Source organism: Ammospiza caudacuta, chromosome Z (assembly GCF_027887145.1).
Source record: "Ammospiza caudacuta isolate bAmmCau1 chromosome Z, bAmmCau1.pri, whole genome shotgun sequence".
Taxonomy (NCBI): domain Eukaryota; kingdom Metazoa; phylum Chordata; class Aves; order Passeriformes; family Passerellidae; genus Ammospiza; species Ammospiza caudacuta.
The window spans coordinates 72,131,682-72,152,438 of record NC_080632.1 but is presented as its reverse complement, the minus strand read 5'-3'; the positions used below and the strand labels follow the sequence as shown (position 1 = coordinate 72,152,438).

Below are 20,757 nucleotides of genomic sequence, written 5' to 3'. Positions count from 1 at the left end.
CCTGTGGGCAACATTCAAGGAGCATCCAGTCCCTGAGCAGTCCCTCACAGTGGGTATGCCAGCAGATGGAGGCGAAATGGAGCCACAGCTGGGTGGGAAAAGGGCCGGGGTGGGGAGCCGTGCTCAGCAGGGGCTCCTGCATCAAATTGCTCAATGACAGGTGTGCTATGCTGTGTGCATGTTTCCAACACCTGGCAACAGCAGGCTGGCCCAGAGGTGGGAAAAGGCCAAGGAGGCAGCAGAGTGGGAATGGGGCTCTGCAGGAGGCCCTGGTGGTTGCACACCCCTGTAGGGGATGAGGCTGGCCCAGAGGGTCCCTGGGGGTCTGGGGTGAAAAGCGGGGAAAAGAGAAGCAGGGAGGAAATGCCAGATGCTGCCGCTGTGAGAATGCCATTCCATCCCACAGGTGACATAGTGAGAGGAGGGTGGCAACAAAATGGTGATTGCTGCTGATCAGCCTGACATCTGATCAAGACAAGAGGCCCAGAAAGGACTGCACATCTGCCTCCTAGTGCTGTCCTGAATGGCAGCTCATTACCTGGTGTTCATTACCTGTAGGTCTCTCAGCTTCCCACAGGCATGCCACACTTCAGGTAAGCAAAGCTGCTTACCTCACTATGTTCTTTGGGCCTCTGAAAGGGACTGTCCACTTAGCTACAGCCTGGCAAGGAAGGGAGTCTTACAACACTCTGGATATTTTCGACTTTTATTGACACTCGGGCTGAAACAAAGTATCCCCTCGCTGCTTCTTCATCTTCATCATTCTGTCCTGCAGGTGGCCTGCTCAGGCTGACAGCTTGGAGCGCCTGCAGGCTCCAGTTCTGCTGCAGCCCAGCTTTTCCTCTCACTGCTTAATTCTTATTATGACAATTCTTTCATTTCTACTTCAAAGCTTCCCTAAATTAACAACACCCTATCCTAAGCTAAACAATCCTCTACTATCCAAGCTGTCTACGTTCTATAGTCCTTAAAAGTTGATCCCTATAGTTCCTAATTTTTTTCAATTTTCATCTCTTGCAGAAAGAAAAACAACAGAGCTTTAAATTGAACCTAACAACATATCTAACCTAACCTAACCTAACCTAACCTAACCTAACCTAATCTAATCCAACCTAATGCTAACCTAACCCAACCTAACCTAACAGCTAACCTAACAGCTAACCTAACAGCTAAACTGAGCAAATATCTACACTATCATGTTTCCTAGCTACGGCACAGCTCCTCTTCAACCTCGGGGGATGGCTGAAGCTCTGCCTAAAGATGACACATCCCCTTTTCCCTCCTCTTGGCTGGCGGGGCATCAGGGCCTCCTCAGGCGCAGGTGTCTCCTCTCCAGTCTTCCTGCACTTGCTTGGCTGAGATGATCAGAGCAGCCAGGCTGGAGGCAGGATCGCCTGAGGTCACGAAGGGATGCTGCCCAGAGGAAAAAGAACAAAGAAAGGAACTCTTACTTTCCAGGATCACTTGAGCCTGCGGGCTCAAGCAGGATTCCCTGGCTACCAGCAAGACACACAAAGAGCACTGAGGGCAGCATGTCCCCCTGCGCCTTCCTGTCCTGGCAGCTTTCTGTGCCACGTGGCCCACACTCCTCCTCCTCCTCATCCCTTCCCACCTTTGCAGGTGTCCTCAGCTGCCAGGGCTTTTTGCCCCTTTGCTTTTTCTTACCTGTAGGAGCTCCTGGGCAGACCAGCGCCTGTCCTCATCTGCCTGCAGGCAGCAGCGGAGGAAGTCGCGCAGGAGAGCCGAGTGGTGCCTGGGGTTCTGCAGTTTTGGGGGCCCGTTCCTTTCTAGCAGTTCAAAAGCCTACAGCACATGGATGCAAGAGGACACTCCACCTGCTCCTTTGCTAGCCACACACAGCTCTCTCCACACAGAGCCCTCTTGCTAAGCTGCACCTTACCCGGAGACGGGCTTCCCGCTGGTAAGGAGCTTCCCCTTCCACCATTTCCAGCCCCATGATCCCCAGGGACCAGATGTCCACTTTGGGGCCGTAGGCTTCTCCTCTCACCACCTCCGGTGCCATCCAGCTGGGAGTGCCGACGCTGGAGCTGCGCTTGCTGTGCTCAGGGCTGAGCTGAGCACAGAGGCCAAAGTCACCTGAGGACAAAAACAAAGCCTGTCAAAGCCAGCTACCACTGGCAAAGCAGCCAAAACCATTGCCCTGACCAGGCCATGCTGAATCTAACTGAAAAAGCAGCTGAGCTCTCCTTCCACGTGCCTGGAGCCAGGCAAATAAGGCATCGGCCGCTTCAAAAACACCCTGACGATTCACGCACTGGCCAAGCCGCCCTTCTGCCCCAGTGGCCGTCACCAAAATGCAAGCGCACGGCATATGCTGGACATGCTGCAGCCCAGCAGGGATACCCACCCAACTTGACGGATCCGTCCGTGCCCACCAGGACGTTGCAACTTTTGATGTCTCTGTGGATGACTTGGCGGGAATGAAGGAAATGCAGTCCTTGCAGGCACTGAGAGAGAAAAAGGAGGGAGGGAAAGTTAACCTGCAGGATCTGATTTCATCCCACCCGCAAGGAAAGAGCTCAAGGGGATTGGCGGCTTTCTCAGGAAATTGTGAGCCAGGGCAAAACATCACGCTGCTGTCACCATGAAGAGCTTGCTGCTTCAACACTCTTGGAAGTTTTTTCTAGATTTCCAAGCAAAGGCATCTGGGCTCCCAAAAGTTCCACCGGCCTTGGGTAGGAAGCGCGCCACCTTTGGCTGGGAGGCGGCACGGCAAAGAATTTTGGGGAAGCCTAGTGGCAGCAGAAGAGGAAGCTGCTGGTGACAGCAGCACCTTCGAGCTGTTCCACAATGCATCGCCATGCAGGCTGCAATGCTAGCCTTTGAAGCTGAGGACAGCTCTTTGCCCTTAGCTTGAAATTCTGCCACCCGCATGCTGCCTTCCAGTGGCAAGCAATGTAGGACAGACAGACAGGCTCCAGGCAAACATTCCCAGGCAAAGCTGAGAAGAGGAAGAAAGAGAAATTGAGCCAGTGAGCGAGCACCAAGGCCAGAGGACAGACAGGATGGAAGAGTGCAAGAACAGAGTCTGAGGAGTGCAAGGGCACTGGCAGGCAGTACACTTCCCATGCTCTTTCTTCTCCTGTGTGGCGTGACAGCAGCAGCAGCAGCAGCAGCAGCAGCAGCAGCAGCAGCAGCAGCAAAAGAAAGGTGAGAGCAAGAAATCTCGGCTCTCCTTAAGCTCCAGCTGACAAGCAGCATCCGGGCAGTCTTGGGCAAGCACAAGCGGGATCCCTCACCTCCCGACAGACAGCGCCTATCTGTCCTTCCTCCAGGTACACTGCCCTCAGCACATCAAACAAGGTGCCGCCGTCCATGAACTCCATGGCCAGCCAGAGCTCCGCATCCACCAGGTAGCTGAAAGAAGAAAACCACGGCATGGAGCAACAGAATGGGCATAGCCTCAGTCACCCCAGGGCCTGAGACAGGTTTTTGCAGCTGCTCTCCAAGCTACGGGTGCCACAAGAGACTGTTGAACACCAGCTCCACCTCCTCCCACGCTCTGGAGACACGCAGAGAAATCATCCCCAGCTCTGTTCTCTGCCAGCGACCAAAGGGCATCGTCTCTTTGCGCTTGCACCAGCTAAAGCTACATTGACACCAGAATATGCCAACCTGTCTAAGTAGGTAACGATATTGGGACTCCTGTTGTCCCTCATGGCCAGGATTTCATTGGCAGCCAGCTCCTCGGACATCTCCTCCTCGAGTGACATGATCTTGATTGCCACCTGCAATGACATTGGCCACCGGTACCTTGAGAAGACGCACCCCGCTCGAGATCACAAGGAGCACGGAGCGAGTGCTGGTGCAATGAGGCAGCACGCTGGGCCAAAGTGCCTTGTCACTAGACAGCAGAGCTTAGCAGAAGCACCAAAAGCCATCCCAAATGCATTCTGCCGCCTGAGCCTCGACTGTATTTCAGAGGAACAGCCCCTGCTGCAGACATGGAGCTGCCACCCAAACCTCCAAGCACAGCTCACAGCAGCGGGCAAAGCGCTCCAGAGCTGCAAAATGGCGTGGGGCTCTTGGCACTTTACCTGTTGTCCGCTGCTGGTGTCAAGGGCTTTATAAACAGCTCCAAACCCTCTAGAAAGACCAAAGCAGCAGAAAGAGACCTTTATCCCTCTGGCAGTGAAAGCAAGCCCAGGCAGCAGATCTCCCCAGGCTGCCTGGACGCCTTCCTTAGAAAAAATGCCTGGCTGCAGCATCTCTTCGGCCAACAGCATGTTAGCCCGTGAGCCCTCTGCCATGCGGGGCAGGCTGTCCAAGGGAACACTAAGGTGCAGCATGAAGACCAAGGGCCGCTGGAAATCTCCAAGGCGCACACCCTGCCAGGTCATTTCAGAACCTAAGGGGAACTCTCTCCTTGTGCGGGTGTGCATGCATGTGTGTGTCAAAAAAGGGAGAACAATTTGAGTCAGAAGACTGTCCTTGACAATCTGACCTTTCTTGGATGGCAAGGTGCTCTTTCAGGCCACAAAGCTGCAGGGCCAGGGCTTCTCCCAGCTCCTGCTCCTCACTGCTGCAAGCAAGACACTGCCAGCATCAACTTGTCTTTGATGAGGCCTTTGCATTGCTCTGACCGAGCAGTCCAGGCAGGCGACACGAGGTCAAGCCGGAGCCTGACCATGACTGGAGCTTGCCTGACTTCACGCTTGATATTGCACCAGCCAAAGACCTGGCCCACACTTTTGTAAAATGAGCTGACGTCACGCTTACCCTCGCCCGAGTTCCTCAAATGCCGTGTATTTGCCCGTTGGCCGGCCCGGACTCACGATGCTCCCTGAAAGACAAAAGCAGTGCAGGGCGCTCACTCGCACACAGAGACGCCGCTGCCCAGAGCGTCCCAAAGGCAGCCCCACTGCCCGCAGCTCTGGGCCCTTTGCGGTCCCGCGGCTTCCAGCTGCTGAGACCAGCAAGTGGGAGGGCCATCTTCTCCACCTTTCATCAGGTGGCCTTTCCAAGAAGGCCTTGATTTCTTTCAAGAGCAGCATCTCACGCGATAAGCCAAAATGATGAGCCCTTAAGAAGGGGGTCCTAAGAGGTAAGCAAGGGCCTTTGCTGCCTCCGCAGTCACACCCACCATCACTGGCAGGTCCACTGCCAGGGGCACAAAGTGTCTGGGCCGGAGGAGGAGTAAGAACCAGAGCCAGAAAACACCTGGGGCCAGACAGCTCCCTGGGCAATAGTCACTTGCTATGTGCCAGCCTTCTGCTCAAGCAGAAACAACCTCTGCTTTTGTCTTTGGCCCAGAAGGCAGCCCAGGCAGGGCCAAGCCAGGCCCAGCCGCCCTCACAGGCAGCAGGGACTCCCTGAGCGCTGCCGCGCTTCCTCAGAGCAGTACAACACCTTCTGCAGAGAGGCCTAAGTGCCTCTGAGACTGAGGGCCAGCATCTGGCGCAGCCTACACCCAGACACTCGCACAAGACCCTGCTCTGGCAGACAAGAAATGCACCAGACGGACGTACTCAGTGTCTTCAGGCCCTGCTCCTCCCTCATCTCGGGCTGCTGGGCTGCGCTGCTGCAGGAAGTGCCGGCAGCGGGGCTTGAGCTGGCTGCTGCAGGCCATGCTGGTCCGGCGGCACCAGGCTGAATGGCAGAGCCTGTCTTGCGCTGGGACAAGAAAGGATTGCCCGTCAGAAGGGTGGCTGGCACTCATGCCCCCCACTAAGCGCACAGCAAAAGCAAGGCCTTGGGAAGGTGCTGCCAGCCACGGCCAGGCCTCTCCAGCTGGAGCAGTTCCCATGTCCCCTTCTCAAAGGCACCTTCGGGAGAAGCCCAAAGGCTACTTGGATCCAGCCCCTCCCGACCACCTCCATGCTCCACGTGTTCAGCTTTTCTGCAAGACACTGGCAACAAGGTATCGATGGGGCTGCCAAATCCACAAAGAGATCAGAGCAGGGCCCCAGAGCCTCGCTGCTTTCCTCCTCCTGTCTTTTCCTGGGCCGGAATGAAATCAGCCCGGAGTTGGCAGGCAACAGTCTGCTCAGAAGCCCGCAGCGTGTCCCTTCTCTGATCTGTTTCACGGATTTCCCTTCTCTATGGCAGCCTTTAGAGAGCGGCCCTTGGGAGCCGCCTTCCAGCCCTGCCCAGACCCACCCGCCCTTTTACAATGCAGGGCTGCCGAGGATTCTCCTCTCCAAACACTGCTCTGACCGGCTGGAAGTGAAGCACAGCCTGAAGCTAATTAGTCCACGGAGACAGCAGGTCCCTTCCAGGGGCCAGTGTCTGCCAGGTACCCTGCAAGGCTGTCAACTGCGTATTTGGGCCGCGCTGTCCGCTGACCACAGGCAGCCTGCACTGACAACGGGCACAAGGGGCTGACTCCTGCACTGAGAGTCACTCAATGCTGCCTCCTGTCTGATCCCAAGAGACACTCTGGCGCCCTCTCAGCATCCCAGCTTCAATGTCAAACTTCAGAACCCATTGGCCAGGGCTCCCCAGCTTGCCTGAAGCCGCACTACGTCACAGCAGGCACACGGCTGCCAGCATCTTCAGCCACGAGCAACAAGGGCTGCTCCAAAACGGGTAGCCTGGCCGTGCGCCAAAGGCAGTGCCAAGCTCAGCTGTCACTTACTGGCTCTGCAAGTTCAGGCTGTGAAGGGACAGCGGCTGAAGGTTTCATCTTCCTTTGCTCCTCTTCATCCTCTTCCTCAATGACAGAGGCAGCCAGAGGAGCTGCTGACCCTGCTGTTGTGCCCTGCAGGCAGACAGAAGTGAGAGAGATGGGCAAAAGCCAGTGCCTTAGGAGCTGCTTTCTATTGAGCTGGGAAAGCACCCAGAAGAAGGGCAAATCATAGACTTTGATACAAGTGGGCCTCTGAGTCACGCAAAGCCGAGGAAGCTGGCTGAACGAGCTGCTACTCCATCTTGCTGTGCATTTGAGCTTCCCTGCTGCCTAGAAGCAGCAAGATGCCTTGGAGCTGTCCCTTTTGCCTTTCATCTCTTGAAAGGCTTTTCACTGGAAAATCAGCAAACAGCCAGTGCTCCCTTTGCTACTGCTGATGCCACCGGGCAGCTGGCCTTTCCTTCAGCCTCCCACGCCGGCACTCCACACTCGGCTGCAACAGGCCAAGCTGGCAGAATTGCTGCACAATTCTCACACGCCAGCAACGTCTCAGCTTCCTTTGCCACTCACCAAAGGACAGGCTTGTCTCCATCCGCGTGTCAGGTGACCTGCAGCCAGCAAGGCAAAAGGAACCAGAGGCCCTTAGAAAAGTGCCTGTGCTGGCCACTCCCACAGCACAAGGCAGTCCCAACACAGAGCATTTCCCTTTCCCAACATGCCTCCAGGAGCAACAGCTCTTTCCCACAGCAAGCAAGAGAACAAGAAGGACGCTAGAGGAGCCTCTGGCTACATTTGGGCCTCTTTTGCCAAGAGAGAAATAGGAAGACGGTGCTGGAAATGCCCGCTGCTCTTCAAAACTTTGAGCTTCTCTTGTGCCTAACAGCTCAAGCTACATTTCCCTCTTCCCTTTCCTGCATTTTCCATATACATTCTTTTAAATTGCACGCCCTAATTCCCATCCCTTGGCTGAAGATGATAGCCCAGCAAAGCTTCCACAAAGGGTCCCTTCCCTGTGGCAGCTCCCTGCTGAAGCAGCCCAGGAACAGCTGCTGGGCTCAGCAGCAAACCCTCCCTGCACTGGAGTTTGTGCTGCATGGCCAAGGCAATCGCAGTCTTGGCACAGCATCAAAGGCTCAAGTCATGCAGCCAAGGCCTCTAAGGGGTAGAATATGGAGCAAAAGGTGCTTTCCTTCACTCCTGGAGAGAACCACTGAGTTGGTAGAAATACTTCTGAGGATCTGCCCTCAGAGTCTGCAATTTGCAGCTTGTCTTGCTTGAAGCAGCAAGCTGAGGAAATGACAGACTCCGCTGCCGCGCACTCTCCCGGGGAGGGAAGGCAACCGCTGCAGGTTGCATGGCAAATAGTCTGCACGCGCTACCCAGTACAGATGCCCCCTTTGTAGCTGATGCTGCTGGCAGGACATTGACCAAAGCAGTGGCACCTTCACGGCCATTCTGTTCCCAAAGAAACTGGGCCACTGCTGCGGCATAAAGAGCAGAGCCAAGCAAAAGTCGGGCAATGCCAGCCCCAGGAGAAACCTTTACTTACGAGTCAGCTGGGTCAGGTAGTAGCCAGAATAGACAACAGAAAAGATGGTGCAAACGGCGGCACAGACTTGCCCAATCATTTTGGCAGTGCTGTGCGCGTTTGCACGCTGAGTGCCAGCCAAGGGAAAGCCAAGACTCCTCTCGGGGTGCAGGCCGTCTGCTGAGAGCTCCTTGAGCACAAGGATCCTCCTGCAGGGAGCCAGCGGAAGAGCTGCTCTGGACGACCAGGCCTGGCGCGCACCGGGACAACGCTGTGCTGACAGCACTGTGACGTGGCACCTCTGGCTTGACCTCACAATGGCAGCTGCTCTGTGGCTTTCTTGTGCCCAGCAAGACAACCTTGTGTACAGCTGATGCAAAAGAAAAGCCTGGGAAATTCTCCTCACTCACAAAGGCAGTGCTCAAGGCATGCCAGGGGAACTCAGAAAATGCACCAATCCAAGCGGCATCCAAGCAATGCAAGCAAACATGACTCTTGGTCCCAAAAGCTTTGACTGAAAGCAAGTCTGCTTCTTCTAGGTGGCATCCTAGCTGGTTTGGAAAAGCCTAACTTCTTCAGTGACATTTAGATGGCAAACGAAGCAAAGATAATAAATTTCCAGGACTATTGTAGGCTGCAGTTGCTCCTGGAGCACGCGGGTGCATGCTGACCTATGGAGGGGCTTTACAGCTGGCCTGCAAGCAAAGCCGAGTTCATGGAAGAAATAGCAGTTGATGGTTTTTGAGTGTATCCATAGCAAGGAAGAAGACAAGGCCGTCAGCATGGAAACCCATTAGAAGAGATTCAGGAAAAGTTGTGTATGCTAGACTAGGTGCCGAAGTAGATGTGCATACGTGCCTTATAAATTTCTGTAAAACTTTTGCCAGTTGTATTGACGTTAATTGCTTTGCACCAATGGATAGAAGAAGTTATTGTGATGTAGTTAGTGACTTGAGATCACGCTTTGTTAAGAGTGTATAAGCTGGAGAACATGCAGAATAAAACAAACAAACCTTTTTCTTCTTGGACCCTGATCACGTGTGTATGCCACGTCCGGCCTAACGGTGACGCTTGCCCCATCTCTGGGTCAAGAAACAAGTCTTGTCTGACTGGTAACTTTTCAACAAGCTGAGAAAGAAATTAGTAGCTGGACATGCAGATTTCTGAAGAGAGGAAAGAAAAGTGTTGACAAGAATAAACCTAAGTTTTCAATGCCTGAAGCACTCAAAAATAACATGTTTTGGGATAGTGTACCATATGTTAGACAGAGTTAAAACAAACCACAACTCATTAGTATCTGGACTTCATTGCCCACTCTGCTTAGAGATGTTGCTTGAAGGCACTTGGTGTCAAGGATCCAGTTCCTGTAGATCACTGTCGACGTAGATCAAAATCCTCCCAACAAATCAGTGTCAAAACCAGCAAGAGTGAGACTTTTGTCCTTGGCAGTAGCTTCCAGGTGCTCCTGGAAGTCACCAGGCCTTGACACAAAGATGTGTATTCAACGGAGGGAGAGAAGCATCATGCTTAGCTCTAAATGTGACCTTTGCTAGCAGATCACACTAGCAGGCAATAAATTACATTTGTTCTGCACTTCGGCAGAGCCAAGATTGGAATCAAAGTCTAGATCACAGGAGAAGATCACACGAGCCTCAGCTTTTCCAGAAGAGGAAAAATACAAAGGATAGTAAATTTGCGTTGGGTTTACAGGCTATTTTTGCAGATCGATAGACAAGGGATGAAGCTTAAAAGATGAGAGCAAAGGAAAATCAACAGATATGCTGAAAGTGAGTGAAGAGTAAGGGGACCTCAAATTAACTGAAAAGCTGCACAGAAAGCTTCTCTACTTTGTGCACTTGCCTCAAGTTTTCAATGGCAAAATCTAGGAGTACTTCAAACTTATTTTTATTAATTCTAGAAGAAAGACAATCAAAACGGTGTACTTCTGCTTACAGTATCAAGTAAAGCACAGGAAGCCATTAGAGTAAGAAAAATTGTGTTCAGACGGCTGAGGCAGCCTTAGGGGTAGGAGGAATGGGGAGGCGTGGAAATCAGGCCTGTGGGCAACATTCAAGGAGCATCCAGTCCCTGAGCAGTCCCTCTCAGTGGGTATGCCAGCAGATGGAGGCGAAATGGAGCCACAGCTGGGTGGGAAAAGGGCCGGGGTGGGGAGCCGTGCTCAGCAGGGGCTCCTGCATCAAATTGCTCAATGACAGGTGTGCTATGCTGTGTGCATGTTTCCAACACCTGGCAACAGCAGGCTGGCCCAGAGGTGGGAAAAGGCCAAGGAGGCAGCAGAGTGGGAATGGGGCTCTGCAGGAGGCCCTGGTGGTTGCACACCCCTGTAGGGGATGAGGCTGGCCCAGAGGGTCCCTGGGGGTCTGGGGTGAAAAGCGGGGAAAAGAGAAGCAGGGAGGAAATGCCAGATGCTGCCGCTGTGAGAATGCCATTCCATCCCACAGGTGACATAGTGAGAGGAGGGTGGCAACAAAATGGTGATTGCTGCTGATCAGCCTGACATCTGATCAAGACAAGAGGCCCAGAAAGGACTGCACATCTGCCTCCTAGTGCTGTCCTGAATGGCAGCTCATTACCTGGTGTTCATTACCTGTAGGTCTCTCAGCTTCCCACAGGCATGCCACACTTCAGGTAAGCAAAGCTGCTTACCTCACTATGTTCTTTGGGCCTCTGAAAGGGACTGTCCACTTAGCTACAGCCTGGCAAGGAAGGGAGTCTTACAACACTCTGGATATTTTCGACTTTTATTGACACTCGGGCTGAAACAAAGTATCCCCTCGCTGCTTCTTCATCTTCATCATTCTGTCCTGCAGGTGGCCTGCTCAGGCTGACAGCTTGGAGCGCCTGCAGGCTCCAGTTCTGCTGCAGCCCAGCTTTTCCTCTCACTGCTTAATTCTTATTATGACAATTCTTTCATTTCTACTTCAAAGCTTCCCTAAATTAACAACACTCTATCCTAAGCTAAACAATCCTCTACTATCCAAGCTGTCTACGTTCTATAGTCCTTAAAAGTTGATCCCTATAGTTCCTAATTTTTTTCAATTTTCATCTCTTGCAGAAAGAAAAACAACAGAGCTTTAAATTGAACCTAACAACATATCTAACCTAACCTAACCTAACCTAACCTAACCTAACCTAACCTAATCTAATCCAACCTAATGCTAACCTAACCCAACCTAACCTAACAGCTAACCTAACAGCTAACCTAACAGCTAAACTGAGCAAATATCTACACTATCATGTTTCCTAGCTACGGCACAGCTCCTCTTCAACCTCGGGGGATGGCTGAAGCTCTGCCTAAAGATGACACATCCCCTTTTCCCTCCTCTTGGCTGGCGGGGCATCAGGGCCTCCTCAGGCGCAGGTGTCTCCTCTCCAGTCTTCCTGCACTTGCTTGGCTGAGATGATCAGAGCAGCCAGGCTGGAGGCAGGATCGCCTGAGGTCACGAAGGGATGCTGCCCAGAGGAAAAAGAACAAAGAAAGGAACTCTTACTTTCCAGGATCACTTGAGCCTGCGGGCTCAAGCAGGAGTCCCTGGCTACCAGCAAGACACACAAAGAGCACTGAGGGCAGCATGTCCCCCTGCGCCTTCCTGTCCTGGCAGCTTTCTGTGCCACGTGGCCCACACTCCTCCTCCTCCTCCTCATCCCTTCATGCAGGTGTCCTCAGCTGCCAGGGCTTTTTGCCCCTTTGCTTTTTCTTACCTGTAGGAGCTCCTGGGCAGACCAGCGCCTGTCCTCATCTGCCTGCAGGCAGCAGCGGAGGAAGTCGCGCAGGAGAGCCGAGTGGTGCCTGGGGTTCTGCAGTTTTGGGGGCCCGTTCCTTTCTAGCAGTTCAAAAACCTACAGCACATGGATGCAAGAGGACACTCCACCTGCTCCTTTGCTAGCCACACACAGCTCTCTCCACACAGAGCCCTCTTGCTAAGCTGCACCTTACCCGGAGACGGGCTTCCCGCTGGTAAGGAGCTTCCCCTTCCACCATTTCCAGCCCCATGATCCCCAGGGACCAGATGTCCACTTTGGGGCCGTAGGCTTCTCCTCTCACCACCTCCGGTGCCATCCAGCTGGGAGTGCCGACGCTGGAGCTGCGCTTGCTGTGCTCAGGGCTGAGCTGAGCACAGAGGCCAAAGTCACCTGAGGACAAAAACAAAGCCTGTCAAAGCCAGCTACCACTGGCAAAGCAGCCAAAACCATTGCCCTGACCAGGCCATGCTGAATCTAACTGAAAAAGCAGCTGAGCTCTCCTTCCACGTGCCTGGAGCCAGGCAAATAAGGCATCGGCCGCTTCAAAAACACCCTGACGATTCACGCACTGGCCAAGCCGCCCTTCTGCCCCAGTGGCCGTCACCAAAATGCAAGCACACGGCATATGCTGGACATGCTGCAGCCCAGCAGGGATACCCACCCAACTTGACGGATCCGTCCGTGCCCACCAGGACGTTGCAACTTTTGATGTCTCTGTGGATGACTTGGCGGGAATGAAGGAAATGCAGTCCTTGCAGGCACTGAGAGAGAAAAAGGAGGGAGGGAAAGTTAACCTGCAGGATCTGATTTCATCCCACCCGCAAGGAAAGAGCTCAAGGGGATTGGCGGCTTTCTCAGGGAATTGTGAGCGAGGGCAAAACATCACGCTGCTGTCACCATGAAGAGCTTGCTGCTTCAACACTCTTGGAAGTTTTTTCTAGATTTCCAAGCAAAGGCATCTGGGCTCCCAAAAGTTCCACCGGCCTTGGGTAGGAAGCGCGCCACCTTTGGCTGGGAGGCGGCACGGCAAAGAATTTTGGGGAAGCCTAGTGGCAGCAGAAGAGGAAGCTGCTGGTGACAGCAGCACCTTCGAGCTGTTCCACAATGCATCGCCATGCAGGCTGCAATGCTAGCCTTTGAAGCTGAGGACAGCTCTTTGCCCTTAGCTTGAAATTCTGCCACCCGCATGCTGCCTTCCAGTGGCAAGCAATGTAGGACAGACAGACAGGCTCCAGGCAAACATTCCCAGGCAAAGCTGAGAAGAGGAAGAAAGAGAAATTGAGCCAGTGAGCGAGCACCAAGGCCAGAGGACAGACAGGATGGAAGAGTGCAAGAACAGAGCCTGAGGAGTGCAAGGGCACTGGCAGGCAGTACACTTCCCATGCTCTTTCTTCTCCTGTGTGGCGTGACAGCAGCAGCAGCAGCAGCAGCAGCAGCAGCAGCAGCAGCAGCAAAAGAAAGGTGAGAGCAAGAAATCTCGGCTCTCCTTAAGCTCCAGCTGACAAGCAGCATCCGGGCAGTCTTGGGCAAGCACAAGCGGGATCCCTCACCTCCCGACAGACAGCGCCTATCTGTCCTTCCTCCAGGTACACTGCCCTCAGCACATCAAACAAGGTGCCGCCGTCCATGAACTCCATGGCCAGCCAGAGCTCCGCATCCACCAGGTAGCTGAAAGAAGAAAACCACGGCATGGAGCAACAGAATGGGCATAGCCTCAGTCACCCCAGGGCCTGAGACAGGTTTTTGCAGCTGCTCTCCAAGCTACGGGTGCCACAAGAGACTGTTGAACACCAGCTCCACCTCCTCCCACGCTCTGGAGACACGCAGAGAAATCATCCCCAGCTCTGTTCTCTGCCAGCGACCAAAGGGCATCGTCTCTTTGCGCTTGCACCAGCTAAAGCTACATTGACACCAGAATATGCCAACCTGTCTAAGTAGGTAACGATATTGGGACTCCTGTTGTCCCTCATGGCCAGGATTTCATTGGCAGCCAGCTCCTCGGACATCTCCTCCTCGAGTGACATGATCTTGATTGCCACCTGCAATGACATTGGCCACCGGTACCTTGAGAAGACGCACCCCGCTCGAGATCACAAGGAGCACGGAGCGAGTGCTGGTGCAATGAGGCAGCACGCTGGGCCAAAGTGCCTTGTCACTAGACAGCAGAGCTTAGCAGAAGCACCAAAAGCCATCCCAAATGCATTCTGCCGCCTGAGCCTCGACTGTATTTCAGAGGAACAGCCCCTGCTGCAGACATGGAGCTGCCACCCAAACCTCCAAGCACAGCTCACAGCAGCGGGCAAAGCGCTCCAGAGCTGCAAAATGGCGTGGGGCTCTTGGCACTTTACCTGTTGTCCGCTGCTGGTGTCAAGGGCTTTATAAACAGCTCCAAACCCTCTAGAAAGACCAAAGCAGCAGAAAGAGACCTTTATCCCTCTGGCAGTGAAAGCAAGCCCAGGCAGCAGATCTCCCCAGGCTGCCTGGACGCCTTCCTTAGAAAAAATGCCTGGCTGCAGCATCTCTTCGGCCAACAGCATGTTAGCCCGTGAGCCCTCTGCCATGCGGGGCAGGCTGTCCAAGGGAACACTAAGGTGCAGCATGAAGACCAAGGGCCGCTGGAAATCTCCAAGGCGCACACCCTGCCAGGTCATTTCAGAACCTAAGGGGAACTCTCTCCTTGTGCGGGTGTGCATGCATGTGTGTGTCAAAAAAGGGAGAACAATTTGAGTCAGAAGACTGTCCTTGACAATCTGACCTTTCTTGGATGGCAAGGTGCTCTTTCAGGCCACAAAGCTGCAGGGCCAGGGCTTCTCCCAGCTCCTGCTCCTCACTGCTGCAAGCAAGACACTGCCAGCATCAACTTGTCTTTGATGAGGCCTTTGCATTGCTCTGACCGAGCAGTCCAGGCAGGCGACACGAGGTCAAGCCGGAGCCTGACCATGACTGGAGCTTGCCTGACTTCACGCTTGATATTGCACCAGCCAAAGACCTGGCCCACACTTTTGTAAAATGAGCTGACGTCACGCTTACCCTCGCCCGAGTTCCTCAAATGCCGTGTATTTGCCCGTTGGCCGGCCCGGACTCACGATGCTCCCTGAAAGACAAAAGCAGTGCAGGGCGCTCACTCGCACACAGAGACGCCGCTGCCCAGAGCGTCCCAAAGGCAGCCCCACTGCCCGCAGCTCTGGGCCCTTTGCGGTCCCGCGGCTTCCAGCTGCTGAGACCAGCAAGTGGGAGGGCCATCTTCTCCACCTTTCATCAGGTGGCCTTTCCAAGAAGGCCTTGATTTCTTTCAAGAGCAGCATCTCACGCGATAAGCCAAAATGATGAGCCCTTAAGAAGGGGGTCCTAAGAGGTAAGCAAGGGCCTTTGCTGCCTCCGCAGTCACACCCACCATCACTGGCAGGTCCACTGCCAGGGGCACAAAGTGTCTGGGCCGGAGGAGGAGTAAGAACCAGAGCCAGAAAACACCTGGGGCCAGACAGCTCCCTGGGCAATAGTCACTTGCTACGTGCCAGCCTTCTGCTCAAGCAGAAACAACCTCTGCTTTTGTCTTTGGCCCAGAAGGCAGCCCAGGCAGGGCCAAGCCAGGCCCAGCCGCCCTCACAGGCAGCAGGGACTCCCTGAGCGCTGCCGCGCTTCCTCAGAGCAGTACAACACCTTCTGCAGAGAGGCCTAAGTGCCTCTGAGACTGAGGGCCAGCATCTGGCGCAGCCTACACCCAGACACTCGCACAAGACCCTGCTCTGGCAGACAAGAAATGCACCAGACGGACGTACTCAGTGTCTTCAGGCCCTGCTCCTCCCTCATCTCGGGCTGCTGGGCTGCGCTGCTGCAGGAAGTGCCGGCAGCGGGGCTTGAGCTGGCTGCTGCAGGCCATGCTGGTCCGGCGGCACCAGGTTGAATGGCAGAGCCTGTCTTGCGCTGGGACAAGAAAGGATTGCCCGTCAGAAGGGTGGCTGGCACTCATGCCCCCCCCTAAGCGCACAGCAAAAGCAAGGCCTTGGGAAGGTGCTGCCAGCCACGGCCAGGCCTCTCCAGCTGGAGCAGTTCCCATGTCCCCTTCTCAAAGGCACCTTCGGGAGAAGCCCAAAGGCTACTTGGATCCAGCCCCTCCCGACCACCTCCATGCTCCACGTGTTCAGCTTTTCTGCAAGACACTGGCAACAAGGTATCGATGGGGCTGCCAAATCCACAAAGAGATCAGAGCAGGGCCCCAGAGCCTCGCTGCTTTCCTCCTCCTGTCTTTTCCTGGGCCGGAATGAAATCAGCCCGGAGTTGGCAGGCAACAGACTGCTCAGAAGCCCGCAGCGTGTCCCTTCTCTGATCTGTTTCACGGATTTCCCTTCTCTATGGCAGCCTTTAGAGAGCGGCCCTTGGGAGCCGCCTTCCAGCCCTGCCCAGACCCACCCGCCCTTTTACAATGCAGGGCTGCCGAGGATTCTCCTCTCCAAACTCTGCTCTGACCGGCTGGAAGTGAAGCACAGCCTGAAGCTAATTAGTCCACGGAGACAGCAGGTCCCTTCCAGGGGCCAGTGTCTGCCAGGTACCCTGCAAGGCTGTCAACTGCGTATTTGGGCCGCGCTGTCCGCTGACCACAGGCAGCCTGCACTGACAACGGGCACAAGGGGCTGACTCCTGCACTGAGAGTCACTCAATGCTGCCTCCTGTCTGATCCCAAGAGACACTCTGGCGCCCTCTCAGCATCCCAGCTTCAATGTCAAACTTCAGAACCCATTGGCCAGGGCTCCCCAGCTTGCCTGAAGCCGCACTACGTCACAGCAGGCACACGGCTGCCAGCATCTTCAGCCACGAGCAACAAGGGCTGCTCCAAAACGGGTAGCCTGGCCGTGCGCCAAAGGCAGTGCCAAGCTCAGCTGTCACTTACTGGCTCTGCAAGTTCAGGCTGTGAAGGGACAGCGGCTGAAGGTTTCATCTTCCTTTGCTCCTCTTCATCCTCTTCCTCAATGACAGAGGCAGCCAGAGGAGCTGCTGACCCTGCTGTTGTGCCCTGCAGGCAGACAGAAGTGAGAGAGATGGGCAAAAGCCAGTGCCTTAGGAGCTGCTTTCTATTGAGCTGGGAAAGCACCCAGAAGAAGGGCAAATCATAGACTTTGATACAAGTGGGCCTCTGAGTCACGCAAAGCCGAGGAAGCTGGCTGAACGAGCTGCTACTCCATCTTGCTGTGCATTTGAGCTTCCCTGCTGCCTAGAAGCAGCAAGATGCCTTGGAGCTGTCCCTTTTGCCTTTCATCTCTTGAAAGGCTTTTCACTGGAAAATCAGCAAACAGCCAGTGCTCCCTTTGCTACTGCTGATGCCACCGGGCAGCTGGCCTTTCCTTCAGCCTCCCACGCCGGCACTCCACACTCGGCTGCAACAGGCCAAGCTGGCAGAATTGCTGCACAATTCTCACACGCCAGCAACGTCTCAGCTTCCTTTGCCACTCACCAAAGGACAGGCTTGTCTCCATCCGCGTGTCAGGTGACCTGCAGCCAGCAAGGCAAAAGGAACCAGAGGCCCTTAGAAAAGTGCCTGTGCTGGCCACTCCCACAGCACAAGGCAGTCCCAACACAGAGCATTTCCCTTTCCCAACATGCCTCCAGGAGCAACAGCTCTTTCCCACAGCAAGCAAGAGAACAAGAAGGACCCTAGAGGAGCCTCTGGCTACATTTGGGCCTCTTTTGCCAAGAGAGAAATAGGAAGACGGTGCTGGAAATGCCCGCTGCTCTTCAAAACTTTGAGCTTCTCTTGTGCCTAACAGCTCAAGCTACATTTCCCTCTTCCCTTTCCTGCATTTTCCATATACATTCTTTTAAATTGCACGCCCTAATTCCCATCCCTTGGCTGAAGATGATAGCCCAGCAAAGCTTCCACAAAGGGTCCCTTCCCTGTGGCAGCTCCCTGCTGAAGCAGCCCAGGAACAGCTGCTGGGCTCAGCAGCAAACCCTCCCTGCACTGGAGTTTGTGCTGCATGGCCAAGGCAATCGCAGTCTTGGCACAGCATCAAAGGCTCAAGTCATGCAGCCAAGGCCTCTAAGGGGTAGAATATGGAGCAAAAGGTGCTTTCCTTCACTCCTGGAGAGAACCACTGAGTTGGTAGAAATACTTCTGAGGATCTGCCCTCAGAGTCTGCAATTTGCAGCTTGTCTTGCTTGAAGCAGCAAGCTGAGGAAATGACAGACTCCGCTGCCGCGCACTCTCCCGGGGAGGGAAGGCAACCGCTGCAGGTTGCATGGCAAATAGTCTGCACGCGCTACCCAGTACAGATGCCCCCTTTGTAGCTGATGCTGCTGGCAGGACATTGACCAAAGCAGTGGCACCTTCACGGCCATTCTGTTCCCAAAGAAACTGGGCCACTGCTGCGGCATAAAGAGCAGAGCCAAGCAAAAGTCGGGCAATGCCAGCCCCAGGAGAAACCTTTACTTACGAGTCAGCTGGGTCAGGTAGTAGCCAGAATAGACAACAGAAAAGATGGTGCAAACGGCGGCACAGACTTGCCCAATCATTTTGGCAGTGCTGTGCGCGTTTGCACGCTGAGTGCCAGCCAAGGGAAAGCCAAGACTCCTCTCGGGGTGCAGGCCGTCTGCTGAGAGCTCCTTGAGCACAAGGATCCTCCTGCAGGGAGCCAGCGGAAGAGCTGCTCTGGACGACCAGGCCTGGCGCGCACCGGGACAACGCTGTGCTGACAGCACTGTGACGTGGCACCTCTGGCTTGACCTCACAATGGCAGCTGCTCTGTGGCTTTCTTGTGCCCAGCAAGACAACCTTGTGTACAGCTGATGCAAAAGAAAAGCCTGGGAAATTCTCCTCACTCACAAAGGCAGTGCTCAAGGCATGCCAGGGGAACTCAGAAAATGCACCAATCCAAGCGGCATCCAAGCAATGCAAGCAAACATGACTCTTGGTCCCAAAAGCTTTGACTGAAAGCAAGTCTGCTTCTTCTAGGTGGCATCCTAGCTGGTTTGGAAAAGCCTAACTTCTTCAGTGACATTTAGATGGCAAACGAAGCAAAGATAATAAATTTCCAGGACTATTGTAGGCTGCAGTTGCTCCTGGAGCACGCGGGTGCATGCTGACCTATGGAGGGGCTTTACAGCTGGCCTGCAAGCAAAGCCGAGTTCATGGAAGAAATAGCAGTTGATGGTTTTTGAGTGTATCCATAGCAAGGAAGAAGACAAGGCCGTCAGCATGGAAACCCATTAGAAGAGATTCAGGAAAAGTTGTGTATGCTAGACTAGGTGCCGAAGTAGATGTGCATACGTGCCTTATAAATTTCTGTAAAACTTTTGCCAGTTGTATTGACGTTAATTGCTTTGCACCAATGGATAGAAGAAGTTATTGTGATGTAGTTAGTGACTTGAGATCACGCTTTGTTAAGAGTGTATAAGCTGGAGAACATGCAGAATAAAACAAACAAACCTTTTTCTTCTTGGACCCTGATCACGTGTGTATGCCACGTCCGGCCTAACGGTGACGCTTGCCCCATCTCTGGGTCAAGAAACAAGTCTTGTCTGACTGGTAACTTTTCAACAAGCTGAGAAAGAAATTAGTAGCTGGACATGCAGATTTCTGAAGAGAGGAAAGAAAAGTGTTGACAAGAATAAACCTAAGTTTTCAATGCCTGAAGCACTCAAAAATAACATGTTTTGGGATAGTGTACCATATGTTAGACAGAGTTAAAACAAACCACAACTCATTAGTATCTGGACTTCATTGCCCACTCTGCTTAGAGATGTTGCTTGAAGGCACTTGGTGTCAAGGATCCAGTTCCTGTAGATCACTGTCGACGTAGATCAAAATCCTCCCAACAAATCAGTGTCAAAACCAGCAAGAGTGAGACTTTTGTCCTTGGCAGTAGCTTCCAGGTGCTCCTGGAAGTCACCAGGCCTTGACACAAAGATGTGTATTCAACGGAGGGAGAGAAGCATCATGCTTAGCTCTAAATGTGACCTTTGCTAGCAGATCACACTAGCAGGCAATAAATTACATTTGTTCTGCACTTCGGCAGAGCCAAGATTGGAATCAAAGTCTAGATCACAGGAGAAGATCACACGAGCCTCAGCTTTTCCAGAAGAGGAAAAATACAAAGGATAGTAAATTTGCGTTGGGTTTACAGGCTATTTTTGCAGATCGATAGACAAGGGATGAAGCTTAAAAGATGAGAGCAAAGGAAAATCAACAGATATGCTGAAAGTGAGTGAAGAGTAAGGGGACCTCAAATTAACTGAAAAGCTGCACAGAAAGCTTCTCTACTTTGTGCACTTGCCTCAAGTTTTCAATGGCAAAATCTAGGAGTACTTCAAACTTATTTTTATTAATTCTAGAAGAAAGACAATCAAAACGGTGTACTTCTGCTTACAGTATCAAGTAAAGCACAGGAAGCCATTAGAGTAAGAAAAATTGTGTTCAGACGGCTGAGGCAGCCTTAGGGGTAGGAGGAATGGGGAGGCGTGGAAATCAGGCCTGTGGGCAACATTCAAGGAGCATCCAGTCCCTGAGCAGTCCCTCTCAGTGGGTATGCCAGCAGATGGAGGCGAAATGGAGCCACAGCTGGGTGGGAAAAGGGCCGGGGTGGGGAGCCGTGCTCAGCAGGGGCTCCTGCATCAAATTGCTCAATGACAGGTGTGCTATGCTGTGTGCATGTTTCCAACACCTGGCAACAGCAGGCTGGCCCAGAGGTGGGAAAAGGCCAAGGAGGCAGCAGAGTGGGAATGGGGCTCTGCAGGAGGCCCTGGTGGTTGCACACCCCTGTAGGGGATGAGGCTGGCCCAGAGGGTCCCTGGGGGTCTGGGGTGAAAAGCGGGGAAAAGAGAAGCAGGGAGGAAATGCCAGATGCTGCCGCTGTGAGAATGCCATTCCATCCCACAGGTGACA

At 53.7% G+C, this 20,757-nt stretch overlaps 2 protein-coding genes across 2 annotated transcripts; both read right to left on the bottom strand.

Moving 5' to 3' along the window:
- Positions 1–1,311: 1,311 nt before the first annotated feature.
- LOC131571652 (serine/threonine-protein kinase PAK 1-like) lies at positions 1,312–8,217 on the bottom strand. Its single transcript, XM_058824432.1, has 12 exons — positions 8,139–8,217; positions 7,160–7,197; positions 6,121–6,180; positions 5,490–5,526; positions 4,741–4,804; positions 4,059–4,107; positions 3,637–3,749; positions 3,261–3,378; positions 2,369–2,468; positions 1,901–2,097; positions 1,666–1,803; positions 1,312–1,413 (listed from the first exon to the last, which is right to left on the bottom strand). Exons 1-12 carry the CDS (start codon positions 8,215–8,217, stop codon positions 1,312–1,314), a joined length of 1,095 nt encoding a protein of 364 aa, XP_058680415.1.
- Positions 8,218–11,489: 3,272 nt separating this feature from the next.
- On the bottom strand, positions 11,490–13,915 carry LOC131571651 (serine/threonine-protein kinase PAK 3-like). Its single transcript, XM_058824431.1, has 6 exons — positions 13,809–13,915; positions 13,433–13,550; positions 12,544–12,643; positions 12,076–12,272; positions 11,841–11,978; positions 11,490–11,591 (listed from the first exon to the last, which is right to left on the bottom strand). The coding sequence occupies exons 1-6, from the start codon at positions 13,904–13,906 to the stop codon at positions 11,490–11,492; spliced, it is 753 nt and encodes a 250-aa protein (XP_058680414.1). The 5' UTR covers positions 13,907–13,915.
- Between the last annotated feature and the right edge of the window lie 6,842 nt (positions 13,916–20,757).